Below are 26095 nucleotides of genomic sequence, written 5' to 3'. Positions count from 1 at the left end.
TATGTCAAAAAAGGTAGAAGAAATCCTACCTCTTATTTCCTGCCTTAGCCACTTCTGTCATTTTTCATAGCTATCAACTAATAACATGCATAGGGAGAACACAGTGAAATTATCTCACCTTGAGGACATGTTACTACTCACCATAAGCGTATTTCATTTGGCAGAAGTCAGAGACACTTCCAAGCACCTTTTCTTTACAAACACACTTTTCTAGCAGTGGAACCATAGAATGCAGAGGGTTGAGGAAGAACCAGGTCATGAGAGAGAAAAGCAAACAGTACTCAGTTAGAAAGTTATATGGATATAGCTCCTGTAGCCTGGATGGATATTAAGAATATGCTTGAGAGTGAACTCAGTTGTTTGCAAATTGATTTCCTGTTAAATGATGCAGTGATTGTTCTGGAATCTGATAGGTAGTGTTGAGCAAAATGCAGCCCTCATGGGGTCTACTGTACAGTTAATAAACTGATACTAATAAAGAGATTTGTAAGAATCAGATCCAGTTGTAAAACAGAGGTGTACCCCAAGGGTGGTGCATTTCAATGATGGCTGGCATCATCTTTTTACAAATAGCATTTGAAGTTCAGCAGCGAAAAGAGAGTATTTTTCCATACAACCTTACTTATGACTTACCAGTTTCCAAAGCCAAAGTTGGACAGTAAAGTTGGGTTGGAAAATAGCAGTGTTGCAGCCCAGAAAGCCAACCGTATCCTGGGCTGCATCAAAAGCAGTGTGACCAGCAGGTCAAAGGAGGTGATCCTACCCCCTTACTCTGCTCTCATGAGACCTCACCTGGAGCATTGTGTGCAGTTCTGGTGTCCTCAACATAAAAAGGACATGGAACTGTTGGAACAAGTCCAGAGGAGGCCACGAGGAAGATCAGGGGAGTGGAGCACCTCCTGTATGAAGATAGGCTGGGGAAGTTGGGACTGTTCAGTGTGGAGAAGAGAAGGCTGCGTGGAGACCTCATAGCAGCCTTCCAGTATCTGAAGGGGGCCTATAGGGATGCTGGGGAGGGACTCCTCATTAGGGACTGTAGTGACAGGACAAGGGGTAATGGGTTCAAACTTAAACAGGAGAAGTTTAGATTGGATATAAGGAGGAAGTTCTTTACTGTAAGGGTGGTGAGACACTGGAATGGGTTGCCCAGGGGGGTTGTGAATGCTCCATCCCTGGCGGTGTTCAAGGCCAGGTTGGACAGAGCCTTGGGTGCCATGGTTTAGTGTGAGGTGTCCCTGCCCATGGCAGGGGGTTGGAACTGGATGATGTTAAGGTCCTTTCCAACCCTAACTATTCTATGATAACCTCGATAATTCAGATTATCAAATGTTGTCTGCAGATGGGTACAGACAAGATAGAGGTGAGTGGAGAAATTTAAGTCAGGACGGAAAGGAGGAAGAACTAGCACTGAGTGAAATTACTAAAGGTTCTGGACTCTGGGCTGTACCTGGGTGCCTCAGTGCAGAAAACCCCTGCTCATGGTCATTCCATCTCCACTCCTCTTCGCTCTCGTTGGCCGGTGTTTGCACCAGGTCAGGGATTCGGCCCCCGATGGGGATGTTAAAGAATGGCTCATTGTCATAACTGGGGGGACACATAAACCAGAAGACATGGTTAGGTCACAGGATGGGTGGGAAGCCCCTGTTTGATGCATGTGGCTGTATTCAAACAGATGAGCTTGCTTTCTTCATGTTGAGAGTGCAAATAAGAGCAAGACTTCATGCCATACAGAGATATCACAGATCTAGGGGCTTATTTAGGCCTTACCACTGCTGGCTGAGCATTTTTAAAAGTATGTATTGTGCCTGTTTAGCTTCTGTTTGCTTGTTTTTACTGAATTAAGTAACTCAATGTTAGTGACTTAGTCATTAGGAACTGAGGATACTTGCAGGGCCCATAAAACTGCAGTCTAAAGCCATGTATTTCCGTGGAGTTGCCTTTTATTACTGCAAGAAGTCATCATTTCAAGATTGCTTTGGATAATATGAAGGATTTAAAAGTGCCAAATGGAATCTAAGAAACCTTTTGAGATTTACAGCCCTTTTCAAATGATTATACCCCCTCCATTGCTACGGTGTTTCAGCTAGCCTTTGTTTCACTTCACAGAACCCCATCTCAACATGAACCCAAAGAAGGGCTTCTTTACCCATCGAAGCAGTTCCCAGTGTGCTGGTCGCAGTCTCTGGCGCAGACACAAGGGCGGCAGCCGTGTTCTCCAAAGCCCCAGTAGCCCATGAGGCACCTATCGCACTTGGGACCCGCCACTCCCGGCTTGCAGTAGCAGAATCCTGTCTTGGGGTGGCATCGCCAGTTCCTGTTGAAGGTTGCGTTGGCTGAACCCATCGGCTGGCAAGCGCAGGCTGTGGAGACAGGGTAAGAGGTGACTGAGATTGCGTGCCATGGGGACATCTTTGCAAGGCTGATAAAGTCATGCCTTCTTCCGTATCATAGATAGAGTTGGAAAGGACCTTAAAGCTCCTCCAGTTCCAACCCCTGCCACAGGCAGGGACCCCTTCCACTGGAGCAGCTTGCTCCAAGCCCCTGTGTCCAACCTGGCCTTGAGCACTGCCAGGGATGGGGCAGCCACAGCTTCTCTGGGCACCCTGTGCCAGCGCCTCAGCACCCTCACAGGGAAGAGCTTCTGCCTAAGAGCTCAGCTCAGTCTCCCCTCAGGCAGGTTCAAGCCATTCCCCTTGGCCTGTCCCTACAGGCCCTTAGCAAAAGCCCCTCTCCAGCTTTCTTGTTGGCCCCCATTAGATATTGAAGGCTGTTATAAGGTCTCCCCTGAGCCTTCTCCTCAGTCAGAACTGTAAACATTACCTTGTCAGCCTACATTTGCATTGTATTTTTGTTTCTAACTCATTAAGCACAGCAAAACAAGTACCACAGGGACCCATTTATGTGTAAAGATCACTTCTTCCCTACTGCACAAACCTTGACCATCCAGGGTTTTAAAGCAGCAGCAAGAAGCCTCCGCTGTGTGTTTGTTCTTAAAGGGGTTTGCAGGTGATGCACTTTTAGTGTTTTACAGAAAGATTCACAAGCATGGATGAGGTAAAGAATGACAGCTATTGCCTTTTGAGTGAACAGAGAGATCACAAAACTGATGTTTAGAGTATAACATTATCAATCAGTACGTACAGCCATCACCACTGGCTCCTAATTTAGGATTAATTTTTAATGAGGGAAACATAAATCCAAATACATGCATTGAAAATATATTTTTCTAATACAGAAAAAAAGTTAATTTGATTAAAATAAGAACTGAGCTGAACTCCAGCCTTTAGATTTCAGCTCCTTTTTGTATTAACAGAGCATCATGCCCTAGCTTTTGCTTGTAGCAGAGGCTGGAAAGGAAACACAGCACTGCTTCATCCATCTGGATGAGGGCAGAAAGAACAATCTTGTGGCTAAGACCTGCTTTGACAGAGATTTTCAGTTAAATGTTGGGCACCCAAAGTGTTTGAATAGCTTGAATCAGAGGCCAGCCTTTTGGATGCTTATCTGAACCAAACATGAGCTCCAAAGCTTTTGAAGTTTGCCCATCATTGCTTCTAATCAGACTACTTTTCTTCATGAGCTCACAGATAAGAGACCAAATGAACACTGATTCCACACACATCATTTTCCAAAAGGAAGGGGCAAGTATATGACTAATAAAAGCATTAAGTGTAGCAGGGACAGATTCATCTGCAAACTCATAGTTGATGCTCAAGAAAACACCCTTTGAAAATAGCACGAAGAAGAGGGTGGGCAATTTTGTTTCAAGGGCATTTCTCTCATGATCTGCTTCCTACACAGGCATTTTTTCACCATGCCCCGTGTTCTTTATGCCAATATGTTTAATACTATTAGTACACTCTGCTGTAGACAGCTCTCAGCCCCTTGTTTTCAAGGGACACTGCCACAATAGCCTAAGGGCAGAAAACAAGCGTGCTGTCATGGGCAATGTACTCTGCACAATGAGCTGCTTGGCGGATGGCAGCAGCTCGCCTGTTTGCCACAGAGCAGCCTTCACTTTGGGAGCAAACCCAGGCACTTTGCTCTCCCTTCTGGAGGGCAGGTGAGGGTAAAGTGCTCACTAACACTGACAGTTTCAAAGGCAAGTTGTTGCTTAACTTGAACTCTTTTTTGCCCAGGTTTTTGCAGGGCTCACTGTGTCACCCTGAAAGGCAAGACAGTTCTGTCCATCACCCAAAACCATGGATGTCATGTATCTGGGAGTAAGGAGGGAGGATGCTTCCTATACTGCGTCTATATCTGTATGAGCCACAGGAAGAGCCAACATCTGGGTTGCTTGAATCCAGGTTTGTTTTCACTGTAATATCTCTGTATGTAGGATTTATCTGTGGAGTTTTCACCTTAAATGTCTTCTATTTCTGCATCTTCTGGGTCTGCCTTTATCCCCGTCTTATTTCTGGTTTTCAGGTTTCATCAGTTAAGGGCACAGAACAGATAGGCAGATCAGCAGCATCATTGGACTACCTATTAACAACAGAGACTACACCCTGATTCAGAAGGATGAGAACTTCTCCCTTTCTGTTCCTAAGGGAATAAAAAAGACCTTGCAGGACAGTGACTGACAGCATTGACAGAAGCTGAGGAGGAGGTGGGAAAAAAAAGCCTTTCTATTCATTATGGAGCTACAGTTCAAGAAAACCAATGCTCCTGAATGAACAATGGGGCATATTCCCCAGTTAGAAACTGGGACAGCCCCTGGTAGATCAGAGAGCAAGCTGAATCAATAAACACACACCACTTCCAGATGAGTTATACAAGTGGCTTGCAAACGCTTTGCCCAGTCTGTGTTTGTTTAGCATTTCAGCTCGGGTGTGTACATTGTCTGGCTTCCAGAGCATTAGAGCCAAAATCCCAGTTGTGCAGCTAAGGTAACTCCCAAAATAGGAGCCCACATGTCACATGCTGAAGGGGCAGCTGCTGCTGACTGGGTTTTATCTGTTTAACAGTATCAGATTTGCAGATAAACCTCACAAAGAAGCACAAAAGGAAGTCTCTAAAACCTCACTCTTTTACATTTCCCAATATTTGACAACGCAGCATCTTTCCTTGCTGATTTTCTCTTGGCAAACCCTAGGTTTTCTCTCCATCTGCCTCCCTAGCTAACAAAACACCAGCCAACACGACAATGGCCTTGTTTGTCAAAGGCATCATCAATTATGTTAGGGACGGTGTGCAGACAGTTCTGGCTCGGAGCTGGCTGGTTTATTTGGGTTCTCCCCTTGACAGCAGTGCAATGAACAATTTCATCATTGTACTTTAACGCTGGCCATCAGGCACGAAGCATCACAAAGCATCCTCTTGCCTTTTAGTCTCACTCCTACACTAAGTTTGTTTGGTCAGAAACTACTGTAGAAAAGGAGACAAGGAATAATGAGAAATGAATAATTCATACAGCAGCTTCCACTCAAGTCCCCAGTAAAACTGTCTGCCCTCAGCACAGCTGTCTTCCCCCTGTCAGTAGACACAGATGTTAAACATAATATGGGTTAACACAGTATGGTTCAAACCTACAGGAAAATAGCAAGTGCTCCGAGTAATTCAATGGACTTCAAGGTTTCTGTCTGATAATACTGTAGAAGATACAAATAGAAGTAAACTATTTTATGAGGAACAAGCGAAATGATAAACCAAACCAAGCCTTTTGAATGTGAAATGTATACACATGCATCTTTGGAGCATAGGACCAAATCCAGGCAGTCTGTAAAGCATGTCAGATGTGGGGATTGACTCAGCCAATGTTGTTTCTTAACTGAAGGAAATAAGACAGCTGTGTGTGTGGTCAGGGCTGATTAAGGACGACTTTGAACCAAGACGTGATCAGGCCTTTGTGATACTACAATTAGAAGTTCAGCCCCGCCTGCTCAGGAGTAAAAGGACGAGAATCAGAGCTTTTCACAGGGTGTGTGTGCATCTGGGGGCATTTTAATTTGCAACCCTTGTGCTTAGAGTAAAGTAAAGCTTGTTTTCCTGGAGACCCTTTTTAATGGCTCTACATGCCTGCGTTGCTTTTTTAAGCTAAGCGAAGGGAGAGTACAAAAGATGGTGCCATTTCAGAAGGATCCTTTAAGCCTCCAAATAAGCCACAGGAAAGAGCCAAGGATACAGCAGCTTTTCTAGCCATTGGTTAGGAAATGATTAGGCTTCAGAGTCAAAGCTCTCATACAAGTCTGTATCCAAACTACTTAATCCTGTGTTGTCACCCCCAATAACAGGCAGGTGTGTGCCTTGCTCTGGGGCTCTGATGCTTTCCTTTTAATACAGATCTAAGCAGTGTCAAACCAAGGCTCTGCACACGACCTGGCTCATTCATTCCCCTAGGAACAGGGAAAGCAAAGGACCAGAGGCAAGCTACCTCTGCAGACAAAAGTGAATAGCAGATTCACTCTTACATGTCAAATATCAACAGATATATTTTCTTCCCCCCTCCAAGGGAATGTCTTTGGAGAGTGAGCAGAGGGTGGTTTGGATAGCACCAGGACATCCAATTGTTATACAACCCTCTTTTCCTAGCAGTGATTAAGAGAGAATGCTGTTCATTATGATGACTAATGCTTAAAGACTCTATCTGAGCCTGGACAGTGCCCTGTTAACTTTCTGGGAGCCTGAGGGGGATGTCACAGCTGAACCTGGACTTCGCTCTGGATGGCAGAGCACTCTTCAAGCGTGCTTTCTCAAAGGGATTAGCACAGCATTTCATTCAGCTTTTCCATCACATTGCCTTTCTCAGCTCAGCATCTACTGTACACAAGGATCAAGTTTTGATCTCCCATTGAGGGCTTTATTTCCCCCTCTGAGTTCAGAATGGGAAGCTGAGGACCAGGCTGCTCTCAACATAATCAGCCATTCAGTCTGCTGTTTGCAGTTTATTACTGCTTTTCACCACTTGCCCAGTGGGTGGTTTTCATTTGGTGGTGTTAGCCTGGCACTGTTAGTGTGCTTTTCTCAAAGTGAGAGGATGCCTTGGAATTACTACATGTAAACCCTCACAAACATGCTAATCCACAAGTGGCAGCTCTTCTATGTGTGATCAGTTGGCTGAGGTATGAGAGAAACGAACCTGCAACCAAAAGGATGGGGAAGAGGGTTTCTATCTTACATCCTGTGTGAGGCTTAATATCAGCTCTAAGCATAAGGAGCTGATGATGGTCCTGGGGGTGGAATCTTCCCCCTATCAAGCCAAGTCTTCTAACCAAATCTATTGTGCCTGTCTGTGTTGGTGTTTCTGGTTTTGCTGACACTGATAACAACCAAAGTGGTGAACAATCCGTCTAAATTCTCTGCAGCAGTGCATTATAACATGAGGTGCACACTGCCTGCAAACCACATAGGGAAGTGTTTGGGGATCAATTCTTTCATTATACAGAGCATTACCCTATTAATTTAATTAGTCAGACATCGTGGGAATTCTCCTTCTCACCTGAAATAAAAGAAGAAAGGTACAGCCTAACCACCCACCTCTCCCAGGTTTCTCTGTACATACATCTGCAGTGTGCCTTGTATTTCCACACAGGTACAAGCATCTTTCACACACCAGTCTGCTATAATAGCTGAGACTTTCTAGAGTGAACTGCAATACTCTTGTATCATCATACGGCAAGCATCCACACATGCCTTTACATGCTGAATCATGCCCATTAGATTGATCTCAATCAACAGAAACTCTAGTGCAGGCTCGTGGTCCAGAATGCTCTTAAATTGAGGAGGAGAAACAGATATCCTCTAAAGGGCAATACAGCTCATCTAAGGCATCTACCATAGACTGCTAGAGGTCCCACTGTTTCTCCACTGATTGTACAGCTAGAAAAGACCACCACTTTCAGGTGGCTAAAGCAGGATGGCAGCTATCTAGACCCGAGCATGCAAGTCAGAGTGGAAACAGTTGTATTTGGGGAGCTTCTTCTGGCAGCAACATGTTCCCAGGTGCCAAGAACATTATTGTGCTGGACTGGCACAGCAGGAATGAAGCTCTTTCAACAAGGTACATCTCTGAACAGTTTCTTTTGCAGAGTACTGGCAGGAGGTACTGAGAAGCCTGTAACCAGAGCAGACAAAAGAGGCAGAGGTAGAGTCAAGGTCTGATTTCACCCAGGCAGGCTGTTCTAGGGTTTCCATGCAGATAGCCTGGCTTTCAAACAGTGTTTTTCCCCTCTTTGCTGCTCTCCAGCACTCCTTGACTTCAGTGTTAATCTAATATTACACAAGATGTTGGTTACTACACCATCACCTGCTGTTAAATACAAGAGTGCATACAGTCTATGTATGTGCTATGAGACTGAAAACTAGTCTTCTGGCACAACACTTTATACCCATTACAATTCCCTGTAGTGAATCTGCCCAGAATAGAAACAGGATTAGAAATGGGCCACAGAACACAGTCCTAGGGAGAGGAGTGTTTGTATCCTGAATGTTTAAGAGGTATCTTGATGAAGAGCAGAGGGTCAGGAAAGCTTCAAAAGCACATGATGCCAATGGGTATGAGAATAGGTAATGGAGGATGAAGTTCTCTGTGCTGACAAATGATGCTTGAGCTGTAGGGAAGGAAAGCTATCCAAAGGGAGAAATGAAATTATTTGTATTGGAAATAGCAACCTCCCAAATAGATGCCATATGGAATCAGATGTGTGAAGCCTGACAGGATACTCAGGAAATGTTTACAGTAAGTAAGGGATATTTGGGTGGTGTTCCAGACTGCCTGGGTGCAAACTACCTCGATCCAGAGGTTATACACCCTCTGTGTACAACCATTAGTGCCTCTCCACTTTAGTTACTTCCACAGACATCCTGCTGAGGTGTTAATGAGTCAATTCATTTGGGCAGAGCACCCCATAATACCCCAGATTACCTCTGTAGAATCCAGAGGTTAAGTCTGGGTGAGCCCTCCTCTGTTCCCAGGTGGATATGCATGGCCCCATGTTTCTAAACCCTCCTGCAGCCAGTCTTATAGGCACAGATGTTGCACAATTAAATGGAATTTAACAGCAGCTTACACATAGGCACTCAGTCTCAGGAGATGCAGAAAGAGCTAAACAACATGTGCATGCACCTTTCCCCAGGATGCAATGCATCTGGATGTAGTTGTAATTGCATTGCAATGTAGTTGCAATACAACTGCAGCAGTTATCACAAAAGAAATATGTGATACCAGGGCGAGAAATAGACACAGAAAACCAAGAAGTTATCTTTTGATCAGAAAACTGGAATTTAGGGAAGGAATACAAAGCAAGGGTAGCAATACTCATAAGCTACTTCTACAGGAGTTGCTGATTTCTTTCTTTTAATGGTTTTTCCACCATTCACGTGTCTTCACCACACATAACAAGTCACTTACGTTTGCAGACCTCTGCAGAGGACATGGGCTGCCCTCTGTCACGGTAATACCCCGGTTTGCATCTTTGGCACCGATGTCCCTCTGTGTTGTGCTTGCAGTTGTCACAGACCCCACCACTGCGCTTCCCCGAGGCCAGCCACACGCTCAGGTCAAAGTGGCAGCTGTCAGCGTGGTTGTGACAGCGACACTCTGGGGGGAAACAGGAGGATGTACTTCAGGCTGATGTGACAGACACGGCAATACCATTCAAATGGGAGCATTTTCCTATTGTGAATCATGGAGGAAACGGTGGAATGTAACGTACTTCACATGCCTGCAATCCTTGATTTTCCTAAACACTAGGAAGTGGGATACAGAGCAACAGTCCCAGCAGGGTCTGAGAAGCTGGGCTGTTGTGAGCTGTGTGGTCTTCTTACAGTGAGACTAACCTGGTGGTATCATAAGCCCTGCAAAAAACCTTGGAACGCTAAAACACAAACGGATATAGCTGCCTGAAGAAACAGATTTCTGCCTTGTAAATTCCACTTCCCAATAGCCCCAGGGGGTCAGGTGCAGTAAAACAAGAGTCAGGCTGAAGTTTTCCATCAATGACCAGCACTTATCCCATTTCTACAATAGCATCTTCAGTGTAAAAGACAGAACTCTGTTAGGGAGCTTTGCCTGCTCATCCTGAAAACCTGGATCAGTAAACTCCTCCCCACTTACTTCTGCATTCATTCGGTGCCCCTGTTTTTCCATCTCCTGGCTTCCAAGGCTGATCATTGTATAGTGGTGCACATTTCTCACAGTGGTCTCCTGCAGTGTTGTGTCTACACACACACTTCCCATGGACCTGGCGGGGAAAGAGAGCACAGTCACAAAAACACCCGAGCAGAACAAACCCAGTAAAATTCTGGGCTGTGTAACCAAGAGCACAGTGATTCATAGAATAGTCAGGGCTGGAAAGGACCTTAAGATCATGCAGTCCAAACCCCCTGCCATGGGCAGGGACACCTCACACTAAACCATGGCACCCAAGGCTCTGTCCAACCTGGACTTGAACACTGCCAGAGATGGAGCATTCACAACTTCCCTGGGCAACCCATTCCAGTGCCTCACCACCCTAACAGGAAAGAATTTCCTCCTTATATCCAATCTAAACTTCCCCTGTTTCAGTTTTAACCCATTACCCCTTGTCCTGTCACTACAGTCTCTAATGAAGAGTCCATCCCCAGCATCCCTATAGGCCCCCTTCAGATACTGGAAGGCTGCTCTGAGGTCTCCACACACCCTTCTCTTCTCCAGGCTGAACAGCCCCAACTTTCTCAGCCTATCTTCATACAGGAGGTGCTCCAGTCCCCTGATCATCCTCGTGGCCTCCTCTGGACTTGTTCCGACAGTTCCATGTCCTTTTTATGTTGAGGACACCAGAACTGCACACAATGCTCCAAGTGAGGTCTCACAAGAGCAATGTAGAGGGGCAGGATCACCTCCTTTGACCTGCTGGTCACACTCCTTTTGATGCAGCCCAGGATACGGTTGCTTTCTGGGCTGCAAGTGCACACTGCTGGCTTTTGTTAAGTTTCTCATCAACCAACACCCCCAATGCTGTAATACCAAGCCACATCCAAGAAGTGCTTTACAGGAGGGTATTTATGTTGGGGGTTTGTGTTTTATTTCTTTGATTAAGAAATAGGAGCCCAGTAGCTGTTTGCAATGCCTCAGAGAAAGGGTTTCCTGGAGAAATTGAGGGAATATGCAGCATAAGGAGAGAAAAAAAGGGAAAGGTGGTACCATAGGCCATGTTCTGCGCTCATCACAAGAGAAGCTGCTAATCAGTGGTATTTCACATGCGAGGAGGTACTTGTTCTACAGCAGAAACTTCATGGATCCCTCTGCCTCATGTGCTGCAGAGGATGCCAAGCTCAGCACCCTCTGCCCTAGCTCTGGCCCACTGCACATTACACAAATAGCAGAGGCTGAAATTTCATTTTGACTGAATGGAATCCTCTAATCTCACCACCAATGTGCATTACATTTCTCCATAGCCTTTCCTGAAAGTCAGACTCCCCATTTAGAGTTCCCCCTCTCCCACTATGGCAGGTAGCTTGGGATCAAGAGAGAGACAGTCGAAAGAGCAGTTGCATGGATGCTCTCCCCTGCCCCCAGGCTCATCTCCCTGCAGCAGCTCCCTCTCCGCTCCCCTGGTTCCTAATCCTCCCAGACCAGATATGTCACACAGCTCGCACAGGGGCCAGCCTGCAGCTGAGGCCACCGTCCCTCCACAGCCAGCTGGCAGCTCTGCTGCAGCACAGAGCCGTTGGCTGCCTCCTCACGGAACACTGAGCACAGGCTTCAGGGTAGGCGTTTGTCAGAGCTCAGCACCGCTGAACCTCAGGAGGATACAGCGTGTGTGGTGCCTCTCCCGACCTTGGTACAAGAGGGTCATCCGCATCCAAAGTGCTAAATAGGATGGCAAATTAGAGATAAACCCACAAATACTAACAAGGAGAATAAGTACTTCTCCCTGCTTGGTTTTGGCTCTTCAGGCTTATAAGTTCCCTCCTATAGACCCAGTGACTGCTTTTCAGAAGCCACAGAACAGAGAGAAGGACCAACAGTCAGAAAAGGTAAAGTGAGCCTGACCCAGATCCATAGCTTTTCATGTCCCCAAACTTCAGACTCTAAAGTTTACAGCTCATTCCAAAATGGATCACAACCAAAGTCTTGAATCCTGTCGATTCTTAGGACTAAAGTGTACTTCAGTGGAAAATTTGCAAGTTGGTTCACTGGTCTTTTAGAGATACACACACAAACTGTGCATTCACCGTGTTAAAAAGAACACATGAAAGAAGTGGGATTGTACAGTTGGGAAACGGCAGCATTAAATCATGCAGTCTCCATTTAGCTTTCATGCCATGATCAAATATTCATTATTCCACAGGAGCCCATGCTTGCAGTGCAGCGCACAGATGGTGTGAACGTTCAGGATCAGTTATTCAGAAAGCAAACAGGAAAAAGTCAGTGAGAAAGGAAGAGTCCAGCCAGTAAATGCCTTAGTTTGTTGCCCACTGGTTTCTTGCAAACTGTAGTTTGTGAAGGCTATCTAGTAATGGCATGTTGTGAAGCATAAAGGAGGCTTCCTGCCTGTGATCCCTGCTATTGAACAGTTTCCCAGATACATGTGGAAGGATGACTGGCTTAGACAAAAGGGTTGAAAAGCCGAGCAGCCAACAGGCGGGAGAGCTCTGAGCAGGCAGACATCAGTCATGGAGCTGGAACTTTAGAAAGTGCTTGGTCTGAGGACTAACCCTTGCCTTATTCTTAAACCTATGCAAAAGAAGGGTACTGGGGCAAAGGGAAAGGATAATGGAAGAGAAAACACATCTGTAGATCGGTGTCTCAGACAGCATTCATAGATGAAGACAGCTAAGAAGAAGAGTGCAACATGATACGATAATAAAGTACAGAACAGAGATGGGGATGAGAACAGAGCAAGCAGTTCAAGTAGAACACACACAAGGAAGTGATTCATGGAGGTAAGCAGCCATTGCAGAAAGACTGGTTAATGCAACAGAAACTGACCTTTGGAAGAGACCTGTTACACTTGAGCATGAGGTGAAATAAGGATAGGTGAGGTGGCTGCAAGCAGTAATAAGACAAACTGTTCTGTTAGAAAGGAAGAGATAGGGGAGGCAGCCAGAGACCAAAGTCCAGGAAGGAACAAGAACGAAATACAGGAAGCTGTCAGATAAAGTAGGAAATGGGATATCTGCTTAGGGAAGGGAGAATGTGAGAGTCACACTGGACACCAACACAAAGACAGCAGGCATGTCACTGACCTGCTATGAACTGCTGGAGTCCACATCTCTCACACAAGTGGGCCAGATCCCAAGAGGATTGTGCTCACTACCAAATGTAAGACCTCAAGATGAGCTGGAGCTCATTGGAACACAAAGACTATCTTTGGTAGATAGATAAAATAGAGAAGTACAGATTCAGGGGAACAACACTGATAGCTTTCTATGCCTTAGAAAACAGAGGCAGCTCCAGAACAGCAAGGGATGTACCGGGGTAATTCAGGAGCAGCAAGAGACAGGCCCAGAAACAGACTCACAGCATGGTTTAAAAGTTCACCCAGGAAGCAGAATGAAAAACAAGCTACAACACATGCAAAGGGATCCACCAGGAGCAAAGCTACCTACAGCACAGGCCCAAGGTCTAGCCAGGAGGCGGAGGCAGAAGGGCAGATCATCACAGCTACAGCAGAGCTCAAAGAGGGAGTGATACCACAGGGCTGAGCTTAAATAGAGCCCCTGGCCAATGGACAGAGAGGGTGGGTAAGAGACCCAGGTGGGGCTGGTCAGGGCTGTTATAGTCCTTTTAGTGCCTTCAGGACCCTGATAATAGTACTTTGATTGCCACTGGATTAACGTCATTGGAAGCGTTAGGATGTCTGATTACTAGGAGGCATCTGAGGGAAAAACACTTCAGCTTTCTAGATTTGCAGCTAGCAATCCAAGTGAAGGAGCTTGAAAGCAAAGTGTGAGGAATAGAGGCTTACATGAGATCCATGCCATCAGTCACAAAACCCAGCCAGTGTTCTGCTAAAGGATGATGAGTTTATGACACTGATTGGTATAAATACATGTAAATGTGTTGGTACAGCAGGAGATTGAGATGTGGGAGACTTCTGTTTTACATCTCCCATATTTCACTTTATCCTCAATGTTCAGTATGTGATGCTGCATCACTCAACAGACACTGATCCTTAGCTACAAAGGTATTTAGGCAATATTTAGGTACAGCAACTATGTTCTCAGGCTGTAGTTTCGTCATGTAAAGTCTTTGGGGAAATCTTGATTTGAGACATTTCTACTTTTCTTACTACTTTCTATGCTATCACCTGCATCATGCCCTGAGTCGTATGTGAATTGGGCTGTGAAGCTAAACCATGTTAAAACAAAAGCTAAAACTGCTTTTTTTATCCTTGGCAAGAGTATCTTTAATCTGGATTAGCTCCCTCATCTGCCTCACAGTACAGTCGTGCTGTTACAAGTCGGGTGTTGCTGCCAAAGGCTTTGATTTGTACATCTACCACCTGAGCAGCTTTGAATCAGGACAGAAAAGAGGTTATATGGATCTTAATGCCACGAGGATCAATTCCAATGACATAGCTTGACCTGCTGTACTAAACCATTAATTTAATCCAGTGGTTCCTTCACAGAGCTCAGTAACTTGTGGTTGATTTATGGCAAATAGCATAGAATCATATTCATGCTTTCATGCAATGGGTCCAAGAAATGACATGATACTTGTTCACCTTTGCGCAGAGTTGCTTCACCTGAATCCTGGTTTGAAGCTAAGCAAGGCAGTGGAAGCTTTTCCATCTGCTTGTCCTGCAATGTGGTTGATGTTTTAAGCTCTGTTCAGCTCTGTACAATACCTGACACCTCATGCTTTCCCTCTGCCCAGGTAGTTTCTTTTACCTTTGGTCCTTTCAGTAAATGTTGTAGTTGTTGCTCTTTCTCCTAGCTTATTCTCAGTCTGTTTTAGGGCTTTTTTTCCTAATGAATGAAGGGTACATTTGGAAGTCATCCAGAGCAGAGCAACTGTTGCTGATTCAGAGAAAATGTTTGTCTTTGGGCTCTGGATTCACTTTGTGATATTGCCAGAGAAATTTGGGATACGGCAGTTGGCAGTGACATCAGAGGCTGGTCCCTTACCTGCTTTTAGTAAAACCACTCTTTCTGGGTCATTCTGAGTGCTTAAATACAAAGCAGTGTCTGCTGGTTCTCTTAGGGCTCACAGGGGCTCTGTTGTCTCGCCGAATGCAGGGCTTTACCCATGCACATTTATAATCAATCCTTCCACATCAGGTTCTGAGGAGACCACATTTGACTTTGAAGAGGCCAAGTTCAAATTTTCCATTAACTTTTCCATATTCACAAGGACCTAAAAGGATGGGAAGCTTGGGAGCAAGTCTCATGTTATTACCCGCTATGGGTAGATTAATGGTTGGAATTCCTGTTCTAATCAGGAGTGGAAAATAAGTCATTGTTTCCTTATGTAAGTTACTGGTTTCTGGGGTAAGGTCTAAGAAGTGAATGTGTCTAAAACCAAGTACACATATGGATGTTTTCTGAGGGAACTGAATTTCTGGCTCCTACTTGGTCACTTTGGTAAATGAAGTCTGAGGGAACTTGGCAAGGATGAGTGGAGCTGGAACACTTGGGGCAAGGCCACCTGAGCCCATACAGGTTTTGATCTCCATAGCAGTGAGTGAATGGGCTGCTGCTGGTTCCAAAATCACTGCATAAGTGACGGTGAAGGAAAAGCAGTGATAGTGTTTAGCTGAATATTCAGACTGGCACCACTAAAACCTTTGTGAACAGTAACAAAAGAACAGGATAAATAGACTGGAAGATGTATAAAATCCATGCTTCATGTGAGCAGCTATAACTCAGCCTGTAACTGTGTCAAGGCACAGCTCCATCCTCGGTCTGAATTCACCTCCATCAGCCTTTACACACATACCTGCCTGTGCCTTAGCTCACATTTTGCCTGCTTCCTTGTTTTCTATCTGAATGCTTGATTTTTATCCACTTTTGGGCTAAGCTCTCCTCTGATTTTTACCTACAGTGCAAATCACTCCGTTATCACTGTAACAAACTGCATGCAAGTACCTGCTGTCCCCCTTAAATGCAGCCCCTGAGTTACAGCAGGAACCAACTCTTAGTGTCTTAAGAATGAAAGAAGCACAAAGGGGAGCAAGGGTCAATATTTAACAGGTAAATGCCTGAATCACAGCATAATGAGCAAATCTCACTTAAGAACTCCTTGGCACAAGTGAGTTTGGTCTTGTTCAAGGCTTTGTTCCTGATGCCACTGAACTACCTTTGCTGTAGAAAGACCCAGATTTAGTTTTCAGGGCAGAAACTCTAGGTTCTGATATAGGAACAAGGATCTGGGGGTTTACAGGTCAGGCATCATGGGTTACCACACTGAGGACATGACCTGTTCATTCAACAGGCGAATAATACTGTAGTTTACTTTGTAGTAAGTCTGGCTAACCCCAGCAACTGCCTTGGTTTCTACTGGTTAATCCACAGTGGCTCTAGGGGGGTGTGATTGAAAATCCACTCCCAAAGTGGGCCTGGGGGCTCTCCTCTGATTTTTTTGCCTCCATATGGATTGAGATTGGCAGCTCTCCTCACTCCCATTCAAGTGAAATTATGTTGGATAATGGAATAGATGAAGCCAAGGGAAAAATGGGGTTTTGCAACTTCTCTGCAGATGGCTGCAGCCTGGGGAGCGTGGGGGGGGCAGAGCTGGAAAAGGGTCAGGACCAGCCAAATTTATATTGAATTTATAAGGAATAAGAAAGGAAAAGGCAAGAAAGTCCATGATTAAGCAGAAAACTTGTGCACAGCAAGGGAAGAATTCTAAATGCCAGAAGGCTCCAAAGCCAATACGGAATTTCTTTATAATCCTGTGCAAAATTGCTCCATATTTTGTATGTACCAAAGCATTAAAATGCAAACTCCAGGTACCCACAAGGTACAACCCTGGAAAGATTTGCTTAAATTCCTGGAAGATGTATTGAGGATGCTTGAATTGGCTGAAAAGCCTTGAAAAGCCTTGGTAACAGACTGAAAGCTTTTGTTCTAGTAGCACATAGGTGAGCTGAGGACAGAAGCAACATAGCAATCTGTTCAGTCCCAAGGGAGCTTAAAGCAGAAGGACTTGATGTATGAGGCCAAACCCAGCAGCCCCTATGACTATCACATCACAGCAACTTCCTAGTGTTGGTGGCTGTGTCAAATTCAACTCAGACACAGAACAGTATTCACTGCATGGAGCTGAAATGAAAGAACCTCAGAAACAGGCTGTGCTATGGGACATCAGAGAGGTATTGGTAGCAGGGGGTGCCTGATAGCTGTGAGATGAAGCAATTGCTTCTCTTAGACACACACAGAGACTCTTGTAGCTTTCATATGAAACACAGTCCTTAAAAGAACTAGAAGCCTTAATTTACCAACCCTAAAATGTATTTACAAGTGTTTCCAATCAAATGTTTCTACTGGAAGGGTTATTATGGTTCTTTCACAGAGATGAAAGTAGCAAAGAACATCGCTTAAGCGATTAAACCAACAAAAACTGGCATTAAGGAGAGCAGTTAAGCAATAAAATCCAAATACATTTAAATAGCTCCCCCAGAGCCATTGCTTTTAAGAAAAGCTGTTTAAAGATTAATAATGTCAGATAGGATATTGTTTGCTACCACATCCCACAGAATAAGAGGCAGTTTCCTACAAGTAAGATGAGTCTCTGCATGGGTGGATCTACACTGAGCCCTGGTTCAGGAAAGCTTTTAGGCATGTGTTTAAATACCACTCCTCAAGAGGCATGTTTTTCTGATTTGGACTTCATTAGTAAAGACATTTCCACAACAATACTAACATGTAGGGAGAACTTGTTGACTTTATAGTTGCGGAATTCCTGCTGAGTGAAGCGCTACATGGATCGTACCGTCAAAACTGTGGTCATGCTCTAAACCATAGAGACTCAAAGCATCACGTTGGTGGCATGAATGCCAGATGCTCTGGCTGCAAACCACAGGTTCCCAGTGGAGATCATGGAGAACCTGCATAGATATCAAACACACTGATGGATTTCAGAAGAGGGTAGGAGTGCAGTGGAAAAGCAGGGGATGGGCACTACTAAACCACTCTGGAATGGTCCCTGGGATCACTTTAGACCTAACATTACCTGAACCTTACCTGAATGTCAATTCAGAAGTGGAGGAGCTACTGCTTACAAGTGTCCTACTGTTCCAGCTGGAATGGCTGGAATGCAAAGTACCAATTCTGCAGGGAGGGGAGGACAATCCAGATGACTTAACTGTCATTTTGAGTCACAATTCTGAAGCCCATCTCACCCTAGGAAACTAAGAACTCACTGCAACTGTCCACTAAAGTTAAAGAGAGCCGTTCCATGATGCTCCCCTATCAGCTTCTTTGTCATCTCTGAACACAAAGATCTGAAACTTTCTCATAGACCTGCGTGTTCCCACAAGAGTTCCTGCAACATACTTTGATCCACTATTGGTAGAAAAGGTGTCAGCAACACCACTGTCTTCATGTAGTTCATGTAATTCCTGACTATTTTTGCTTCATAATTTGTATCATCTTATAGAATCATAGAATCCTAGAACAGTTAGGGTTGGAAAGGACCTGAAGATCATCCAGTTCCAACCCCCTGCCATGGGCAGGGACACCTCGCTCTAAACCATCTCACCCAAGGCTCTGTCCAACCTGGCCTTCAACACCACCAGGGATGGAGCATTCACAACTTCCCTGAGCAACCCATTCCAGTGCCTCACCACCCTTACAGGAAAGAACTCCTTCCTTATATCCAAGCTAAACTTCCCCTGTTTAAGTTTGAACCCGTTACCCCTTGTCCTGTCACTACAGTCCCTAATGAAGAGTCCCTCCCCAGCATCCCTATAGGCCCCCTTCAGATACTGGAAGGCTGCTCTGAGGTCTCCACGCAGCCTTCTCTTCTCCAGGCTGAACAGCCCCAACTTTCTCAGCCTGTCTTCATACAGGAGGTGCTCCAGTCCCCTGATCATCCTCGTGGCCTCCTCCTGTATGTTTTCAGATCATTACGGGAGGAGCTTGAAGTCCTTATTGAGTTTTAATTCTGGGGGAAGTATCAGCACAGGGATCTGTTTTTAGACTTTACTCTGACATGATCTTTACCTATTTAACATTCATGGCACTACTGACATAGTTGATGTGCACAGAGTAACGTTTCCTTAAACAAAACCTCCTCTTTGAGTTGCCAGCTACGAGACAGAGCAGTTCCTGCATCTCTGAGTGCTGGACGTCACAGAGACTGGCACAGCCTGGATCAGATAATGTGGAAACTGAGCTGGGGATTACCAGCAGAACTGCACAAGGTATCTGAAGAGGAGGGTAACGTTTGCGAGGGATACGACAGCCAAGTCACCTACAAAACCCCTGTAGAAAACCAAGCTTTACCTTACGTAATCTCCATTTTGCCAAACAAGGAATTGACTTAGGGCCAGATCCTGCTCCCTTTGAAGTAAGTGGAAAACTTTCCATTTGCTTCACTGAGGAGGATCAGACCCACAGGGAGTCAAGTTTGTGCCTGTAAACAGGATAAAGAAGCAAAAGAAACATCCGAGGCCACTTGTAAGAGTTTCCTGGCAGGGTAGGTACCAATAACTACCAAGTAGAAAACCCCTAATGCTTTACACAAACCCATTTTAATCCACATTAGCTTTCCTCTGTCGTTACTTGCTTCTCATGGACCAGAAAGAGGATTGTGAAATGTCTGGCAAAGAGCAAGGACTTTGGTCTGGATTTTGGGTTGTGTCCATGGGGCGCTTTCTGCTTTGTAACCTTTGCTCTGGAAGCACCCCTTGATGCAGCTAAAAAAGTGTCATCAAAGCAGATCCCAGACCTGAGAGCTCCTACTTCACTAGAGCTTCATAAAGAAATAACTCACTATAGAGCAACACATAACAGGAAGACCCTTCTCACTTTTCTCATTGCTGCATTGAATCTCTGCTTAGGCAAAGACATGCTGATAGATGGGCCTTGCATACAATGTGATGCATCCACCCGCTTGCCTCGTGGGACGTGAGTCACTAATGAAGTGCAATTCATCACAAGTATGTCACCCTCTGCCCCATGAAGTCATTTGTGGCACAGAAAGATTCTATTCCCTTGTGACTGGTGGGGGGAAAAAAACCCAGTCATAGTTTACAATGGTTATGCCAGTAATATACACAATATTGTGTTTTCCTCCTCTGAGGGACAGTGTTTGTTCTTCTCCCAGCTGCATTCATTTAACATGTTATTCAGCTCTTTGGTTTCACTATGTGTATATTTTACAGTTTGCAGCAGGGAGAATGTACTCTTTAAACAGCTTTTCTCCCCACAGTTATGTAATAAATGAGTCTGTATTTGTATTTATAGTTAACTGAATCTGATCATATCATCTAGTGCTAGAATGCTGTAGCTGAATCAGATTTATACCACAGAGGGAACTGATGCAGAAATGATCTTGCAAGCATTATGAGACTCATACAGTCCTAATTATCTTTCAGTATCTACCTCTGAACCTAGAAAAGTTGAAAGGAAGACAACGAATACACATCCCAGAGGAGAATAAACCAAAATGTCAGGGGTACCATATATACAGAAATTAGCTGAGGATGCATTTCTTGAGTCTATTGCATCACTGTGCACCAGGGACTAAAGTTCTAAGGGTTATTTTGGTTTTCAAAACCCATCACAGGGACAGATTTCTGGAACCAGAGGAACTATTGACTAGTTTAAAGTGGCTGTCATGTATGTAAGAAGATAGGCTGAGAAAGTTGGGGCTGTTCAGCCTGGAGAAGAGAAGGCTGCGTGGAGACCTCATAGCAGCCTTCCAGTATCTGAAGGGGGCCTATAGGGATGCTGGGGAGGGACTATGCATTAGGGACTGTAGTGATAGGACAAGGGGTAATGGGTTAAAACTTAAACAGGGGAAGTTTAGATTGGATATAAGGAGGAAGTTCTTCACTGTCAGGGTGGTGAGGCACTGGAATGGGTTGCCCAGGGAGGATTTAGACAGGCTTAGGAAGGCTTGGACAGCATCACACACAAATGTAGGCTGAGAAAGCACAAGCAGTGCTTGTGCTAACACTAGTAAGTGAATGTCTAGAACTCACCATGTTCTCCATGACCCCCGTCCTGTTGGCAAGCTCGCATTCCTCTGCATGCCCATTGCAGAAGCAGCTTCCCCGGATGATCAGGTCATAAATAGCATAGTGGGCAAATCTCTGGGGTTTCTCCACCAATCCCAAGCTATGGCAGGGACATTCCTGTCTTTTCAACAGAAGGAGGCGGAGATTGGTGAGTTTCAGGAGATCTTGAGCCTCAGGACTGTAGGGGTCTTCAATCTTGTTAGCCGGACTTAAGGCACGGTAGATCACCTGAAAGACAGAAGATACACATCCAAGAATAGATGTAGGACGCTGCATACACAGCAAACATCTTAAGGTAATGCTCAGTAATAGTCCCTATTTAGAAGACTCTGCATAAGCAATTGTGGGGCTGTGATTGATCCCAGAACATCACAGGAAGGGATTGTGTACCTGCTTTCACTCCTGTGAGATAGGAAGTGCCTGTCTCACAGGAGTGAGATAACTAAGGAGTTTTATCTAAGTGAGATAAGGAGTTTAAGCATCTCTCCCTGGGTTACTGAGCCCAGTGACTTCTTGCTGTTTAGCAGACCACAGAGCTGGTTGCATTCATACCCAGGATTTGATGTCCCCTATCGTGTCCATGCTGACTCCAAATTGAGAGCTATTTTCTCCTTTGGTTGTGTATTTCCACCACAGCAGAGGGACTTGGCCTTGGGTTTCTTTGGCCGTGCTTTAGAAGTGGTGACAGTGCCTGTCTGACTGACTCCAGAAGTGGAGTGAAAGCTTTTTGTTTCTATAGGGATTCCCTCTTTCTCTCCCTCTGTTTTCTTTTCTTTCTAGTGAACTGACCAGGATACTTTCAGCATATAAAATACTTGTGCTCCTTTCTACTTGCAGGAGCCAGAAAAGAGCTTGTGGGACATGCCTGGAAGAGAGTTCTGTTGCGTGTTGATGGCACATAGGGAGATAAACCCCCTTAAACTAACAGAATCAGCTGCCAGGCTTCACTCAGAACTACAGCAGGCATACACCAGGCAGTACCACAGCAAAGCACTGGTATTTCCCACCTGCCCACTGCATTTTCTGCTTGGTTTCTTCTTTTTCCTTGTAACCCCCTTCTCTTACACTGTCAGCTACTTCCAAAGCTGCAAACAGGCCTGTTGGTGAGCCCAGAGGTGCTTGTGTTTCCCAGTTTGACAGAGCTGTGGGCAGATTGCCCAGGCTGTGCAATGCAGGTGCCTACATTCCCCTGAGCAATGAAGCCATGACAAAACAGCCCTGGCCTTTCCACCTCAATGTCTACATTCCCTCAGTCAACGGAACCATGAGCAAATGGCCCATTCTGCTTTCCCCAGGTGCCCAGCATTCCTTTTACTGATGGATTCACAGGACAAAGCCCCAGTCTCCACTTCCCAGTTCTCCAGGTCTCATCTTTCCAGTGGAAACCAGTTTTATGAACCCTGTATCCTTCTTCCCAGTCCTCTGTGGACCACACAGAGGTGGAGGGGCTTCCCAGAGTCCTGAGGACCTGGGTGTGTACAGACACACACATCTTCCTAATTGTGGTCCATTAATCAAAGACCAAGGCAGTGAACTGGATAGAATTGTTCTGCAGAGCTCAGACATCTCAAAGCAGGATTAAAAACGGACTACTGGGATTATAATGGTTAAAAATCCTTGTGAAACTGTTTTAAATTAGTATAAAACAGAGAAACCAAGGGTAAAGCAGTCTGTTGGGTCACTGGGCTTTATAAGCTCTATTGTCATACTCAGCTTTTTTGTTCATGGCTTCTCTAATACATATGCTTAGTAAAAATGGTATCTCCTTTCAAGATAGCTCCCTGGAGGATACCTACAGCCCACTGGCTCGAGAGCATAAATGCAAGAGATACTTTGCTACAGGACAAGACATCTGAACAAAGGCAATCAATATGTCCTTAGCTTCTGCAAGATCTGCAGTGCTCCTGCAGTGACCTCCTCAAACAAGGCTGGGCAAGAGGATTAATGTCTCTATGGATCTCCTCACAGGAGACAGGAAGGGTGAATGAGGTGAAGAGGCTGGGCCTGTCTGAAAGAAAGGAGTAGATAATGGCCAAAGAGTTTCTTTTTACTCTTTCTGGCATTGTACTTCTTGATTACAGTAGTCTTCCATTGTGCTCTGTTAGCTGAGAAGGACATCTTGTGTATTGTATTGCACTACAAGAAACCTATTTAGTGCACAGTATGGTGAGTTAAAAGAGATAGATTCATATTCTGGGATCTCGAGTCAATTTTCCATCCTCCCCATGCTTTAATGGCATCTATATCACACCAGGTTCTTTAGGCAGAAGAGCAGCTGTTGGGTGCTCTTCTCTCGGCAGAGAGCCGTTTGCTTACATGAAGCTGGATTGGGCTTTGTTTCTTCACTTGACGGCTTGGAAGAAGGTTGGGCTCCCTGTGGGTTCATTGTCTTGCAGATATTTTCATTTCTGGCCTTACATCTCTTGAGGAGAGTTGCTTTGGCATTTTCCATATCCCCTTAGAGTTCCAGATGTTATTTGTGAGTAGGGATGTTAATAACTCGGATGTCCCATAGGGATTGTGGCATCCTTTTAAGAATAAAAACAGTATCCCATTCCAGTTGAGGTACAGGAGTTTGTATGATTAATTCATGACATATTTCTGTCTGGAATAAGCTCAGTGGTGAGATTGGGTTTGCTTGTCCTTCTCTCTCCCAAGGCAAGACTTAAGTGTTACAGATCTGATTTGGGTGACATAACACTAGTGGGGTCTTTTGGGAGTGGCATTTCTATGTTCTTGGATTCAACAGCCACTAAGGAATTAACCTTCCTTAACTTTGTAATAATCAAAGATATTGAGGATTTACTTAAATGAAGGCATTTTATATCAGCAGAGACAAACCAGATATGTTGTGCCAGTACCAGTGGGTTTAGGAGACCTGCATTTTCACCACAGGTAGCACAGCTTTATTTTATATCTAAATCAGTTTACCATTATTTCATATGGGCATAAAACTCTTTTTGTTTCTGGAGGGCATGCTGTCCTTGAAATATTGGTGGTTAAAACCCTTGATCACAAGGAAGAGTATAATATAATCACCATCTCTTCGCTCAGTTTTAATACTGGTTTCTTCTCACATTAAAGTGCCAGCCATTAGATCTTCCTTAATATATGTGTTCCCTACTGGCAGGAGCAATATGTCACAATCCATAAGATGTACTTATTAGTCTACTGTGTGAACTGATTCAATTGTAGAGTGGGAGGAATACTTAAACCAAATCTGATATCTCATCTTACATGCCTTGAATTATTTTTCCATAAATGCGAATTTGCCTAAAAAAACAACCCAACCCAAACCATTAAACTTCATTTCTGTACTAAAAAGCCATGATTCTATTTTAAATTAATGTATTTGGGGTTATGGTTCCCTAAGAATATGTGAATCCTAAATTAGGAGCCAGATTGATGGTGGTTGTATGGATGGGTTGATGATTTTGTATGGTACAGGGGAGCATTTCATTTCTGTAAAAGAGGAAGAGATGTCACTGTGAGCAAAACACTGAGTTGGGAATGCAACTATGTGGTCAAAGCCAAATTGTTCCGTGCTGTTTATGTTTCCGGAGCCTATGGAGCAGATTCTTTCTGTACAGACTGATGTTTGACTTTTGCAGAAAGGCAGAAATATGATTCATTTTTCATTTCCCAGACATAACCATCCAAATGTGCAGTTTTCCATTATATTCATGTAAAAGACATGAAGAGACTGCAATGAATAAAAAAGTGCTTTCTTTCAATGAAGGTACAAGCTCTCAAAAGAGCTTCCCATGATGCTGACTGTAAAGCTATCTCTCATCTGATGAAATCTCTATCTGCTATCAAGCTCTGTTCTTTCTTTGCTGTAACAGACTGCTCTGAATGTCCCAGTCCTTTCTCTAAACATCAGAGTGCAGCTTTCATACAAGTAGCATGTGCGCAGAGCAGAGAAATGATGCTGACCAGATCTTCTAGAGGTCACCTTAGAAACCTTTCTGCTTCAATTGAATTGGGTGGAAGTGGAAAGTATTCAGCATCTCTATAGTCTCACCCCTTTGTGGAAATACACCCTAGATCCTGAGTTCCCCTTATAATCAGGAGCTGCCACAGGAGCTAAACGCTGAGTAAGACATTCATGCTTATCAGCATATCTGCTATCAAGCGCATATTTGTCATTCTCATCTTCAAAAGTCAATCAGCTCGCCTCAAAAAGATGAGCACTGCCCTGTCCTCTCCTGACCTTTCTGAGAGCAAGGAAGTCTGGAGAATGCTGCCAGTGTGCAGAGCTGAAAAGGTAGCCAGTGTTAGAGGCCTGGTTTTGCTGTACACAACTTGGCACAGCTTCACATGGGGTGATGTTTTATCGCCAATCAAGAGAGCATCTTCATTCCGGAGACAAGGTCTCAGACTTTTGGTTTCTTGCCATCTGCTTTGCTTCACCATTCCTGATGCAGATAATTCTGTTTTCTTAACCTGATCTTCCAGCCAGTATTAGTCAGAAAAGATGTGGACACAGCAAAGGTTCCCCCTTGCAAGCTCATAGCCTAAGGTCAAAGAATCTGATTCATAACTGGCAGGCAGTGCCAATGTATGGCCTACTACAAAAGAAGATCCTGTGCAGAACAAGCATTTGATATTACAAACCATCCTTAAGCTATGCTGATCGTGTTGCACACAATCAGGTTAACGAGGTCAGAAATGTCTGTGTGCTTATTCTAGGCCCAACAGAAGGAAGCTGCAATAAAAACTCTCATCAGCCCTAAATCCGCTTCATTAAGAGATTTTCATGTGAGTTGATTTTGTTCTTCAAAGAATAGTCAACAATTGTCTCAGATTTTTTCCTGCCCAGTGGCAAATATCCTCTGGTTTATTTGATGGAGCCCCTTGGCTAAAACTAATTCTTCTATCTTCTGGTACAGTAGTCTTCACTAAGTAGTCTTCTTCCTGTTTGGAAATACTGTTGGAGCACAGAGAAAGTCTAGCTGTTCCCTTAGCTATTAGAAGGCCCA

General features: G+C 44.6%; 1 protein-coding gene across 1 annotated transcript in view; it reads right to left on the bottom strand.

The window, feature by feature from the left end:
• The window catches only part of LOC133214355 (netrin-4-like), a 44315-nt gene that overhangs the window by 3140 nt on the left and 15080 nt on the right, over positions 1–26095 (bottom strand). Inside the window, exons 3-8 of the mRNA XM_061357192.1 lie at positions 21078–21341; positions 10055–10181; positions 9350–9538; positions 2147–2360; positions 1448–1584; positions 142–210 (exon numbers count right to left, since the gene is read on the bottom strand). Coding sequence (XP_061213176.1) covers positions 142–210; positions 1448–1584; positions 2147–2360; positions 9350–9538; positions 10055–10181; positions 21078–21341 — 1000 coding nt within the window. The remainder of the gene's footprint in view (positions 1–141; positions 211–1447; positions 1585–2146; positions 2361–9349; positions 9539–10054; positions 10182–21077; positions 21342–26095) is intronic.

This window comes from Neopsephotus bourkii, unplaced genomic scaffold (genome assembly GCF_033783945.1).
Source record: "Neopsephotus bourkii isolate Nb327-2 ecotype Australia unplaced genomic scaffold, CSIRO-AGI_Nbou_v1 NB_887, whole genome shotgun sequence".
Taxonomy (NCBI): Eukaryota; Metazoa; Chordata; class Aves; order Psittaciformes; family Psittacidae; genus Neopsephotus; species Neopsephotus bourkii.
The sequence above is the reverse complement of the archived record's forward strand: the minus strand, read 5'-3'. Positions and strand labels throughout refer to the sequence as shown.